We start from the raw sequence: 2,500 nt of genomic DNA, 5'->3' as shown, positions 1-2,500 counted from the left end.
AGATCTTGCTGTAAGGCCTATTTCGTCATCGGCTTCTTTCTGTGTGTGTGTGTGTGTGTTTGTATTTGCAGGCGTGGACGTTGGACCCAGCAGGACAGTGTGTGAGTGTGTGTGTGTGTGTGTAGTGAGACTTGCACAGCGGAGGCTAACGGGGGATCAGTGATCATGGGTGTGTGGAGCACGACGCTCCAGCTCGCCCTCCTACTGCTGGGCTACACGGCCGCAGGGCCCAACGCACCGAGAGGTAGGACTGCTGTGTACACACACACACACACACACACACACACACACATACACACACACACACACACACACACACACACACACATACACACACACACACACACACACACACACACATACACACACACACACACCTACACACACTCACACACACACACACACACACACATACACACACACACACACACACACACACACACACACACATACACACACACACACATACACACACACACACATACACACACACAAACAGGAGGAGAAAGAGCAGCGCTGGAGTACCATGTAGACACCCGAGCTTTAGGTAACCAGAGTGGAGAGATGATCAATAATACAGAGGGGGGGGGGGTAGAGGGAAGGAGATAGAGAGAGAGGGAGGTAGAGAGAAAGAGAGAGAGGTAGAGGGAGGTAGAGAAAGAGAGGAAGATAGAGCGAGAGGGAGGTAGAGAGAAAGAGAGTAAAGGAGATAGAGAAGGACTGAGGGAGACTACACAGAACTACAAGTCCCACAAGCCCCGGTTGTGAGAATTAGAGTGTTCCATTAGAATGTTCCAATGCAGTGTTCCATTAGGCCCAAATGACTCCTGCCTTTCTCACAATAAAAAAGTGAAGCCATTACAACAACAACATGTAATGATTTTGGTGTTGACAGTGAGCCCATGAAAATTCAGGTTGGTTGTGGTCAGAGAGGCTGTTGAGCTGCAGGTCCGTTAGGCTGTAGGAGGTTGTGGTCATCCTCATGTAACGGTAGCCAGATGTTACAGTGGCTACGCTGTATGTACATGAAGCAAACGTCTCTCCCCCCACTAGAGTGACTCCTGTTGTTGTTCAGAGTCTTCTGTAACAATAGCCAGCGGATACCGTAGCGACTCAGTGCTTTAAGAGAGATGCTAGCACCATTGGGTTTTAGCTCCTTAAGAGACGTGCTAGTTAGAGATGCTAGCACCATTGGGTTTTAGCACCTTAAGAGACGTGCTACATGTAGTTAGAGATGCTAGCACCATTGGGTTTTAGCTCCTTAAGAGACAGGCTAATTAGAGATGTTAGCACCATTGGGGTTTAGCTTCTTAAGAGGCGTGCTAATTAGAGATGTTAGCACCATTGGGTTTTAGCTCCTTAAGAGATGCTAGCACCATTGGGTTTTAGCTCCTTATGAGACGTGCTAGTTAGAGATGCTAGCACCATTGGGTTTTAGCTCCTTAAGAGACATGCTAGTTAGAGATGCTAGCACCCCAATCCGAGGTGCTGCAGGCAGGTGCAGGGCTGAGCCGTGCGGTTCGGTCAACAAAAGCTCTGGAACCCTGTTCCAGTGTCTGTGGTCCGCAGGCCTGGTGTTTGGTCAACACAACACAGGTTACCTAGGTTACAGTGATGCTGATCCGGTGTCTGGTGTGTGGTCCGCAGCGCCGGTGTTCCTGGACAGGGAGGCGGCCAGTCAGGTGATGGCCCGGCAGAAGAGGTCCAACACGGGGGAGAATGAGAGCCAGATGCCCCCCAACCTGGAGCGCGAGTGTCTGGAGGAGATCTGCAACTACGAGGAGGCCAGGGAGGTGTTCCAGGATGCCTACCGCACGGTGAGACACACACACACACACACACACACACACCCCACACACACACACCACACACACACACCCCCCCACACACACACCCCACACACACACACACCCCACACACACACACACACACACCCCACACACACACACACACACACACACACACCCCACACCCCCACACACACACACACACTCATACACACACCCCACACACACCACACACACACACACCACACACATTACGAGGAGGCCACACACAGTTAGAATGATCTGATATTCTAATCAATCCTCTTTGTCGTCCCCAGGACATCTTCTGGTCCGTGTACATCGGTGAGTGGCACTATCTGTATTTCACACACACACACACACACACACACACATCATCACACACGCATGCACACACACACACACACACACACACACACACACACATTCTGTCTTTCACTCCTACATGCTTCACTACACACTTCAGTGTTCCTATTTTTCAACACACTCGCTCATTGCTACGGTCATGTCTAACAACACACATATTAAGATCAGAGTTTCCACTTGATGATGGTGCCGGTCACAGGTTTCGTTTTCCGGACATTTTGATGATATGCCGGTCAAATATCCTATTATGTAAGGGATAATGGACGACACGGTGGTCTGTTCACAAAAAATTAATGTGCGGTCGAGGTTGTAAAATGTGTTGTAAAAAG

General features: G+C 49.9%; 1 protein-coding gene across 1 annotated transcript in view; it reads left to right on the top strand.

Moving 5' to 3' along the window:
- Positions 1-2,500, top strand: part of proza (protein Z, vitamin K-dependent plasma glycoprotein a) — an 11,693-nt gene that overhangs the window by 801 nt on the left and 8,392 nt on the right. The window contains exons 2-4 of the mRNA XM_076297649.1: positions 72-244; positions 1,648-1,817; positions 2,105-2,129. Coding sequence (XP_076153764.1) covers positions 166-244; positions 1,648-1,817; positions 2,105-2,129 — 274 coding nt within the window. The 5' untranslated portion in view covers positions 72-165. The remainder of the gene's footprint in view (positions 1-71; positions 245-1,647; positions 1,818-2,104; positions 2,130-2,500) is intronic.

The sequence above is a fragment of the Alosa pseudoharengus genome, unplaced genomic scaffold (assembly GCF_046254945.1).
Source record: "Alosa pseudoharengus isolate Yale_2024_CS ecotype anadromous, Long Island Sound unplaced genomic scaffold, YU_APseudo_1.1 YU_APseudo_1.1_scf_21, whole genome shotgun sequence".
Lineage (NCBI taxonomy): Eukaryota > Metazoa > Chordata > Actinopteri > Clupeiformes > Clupeidae > Alosa > Alosa pseudoharengus.
Note: the sequence above shows the minus strand (reverse complement) of the source record. Positions and strands in the feature narration are given on the sequence as shown.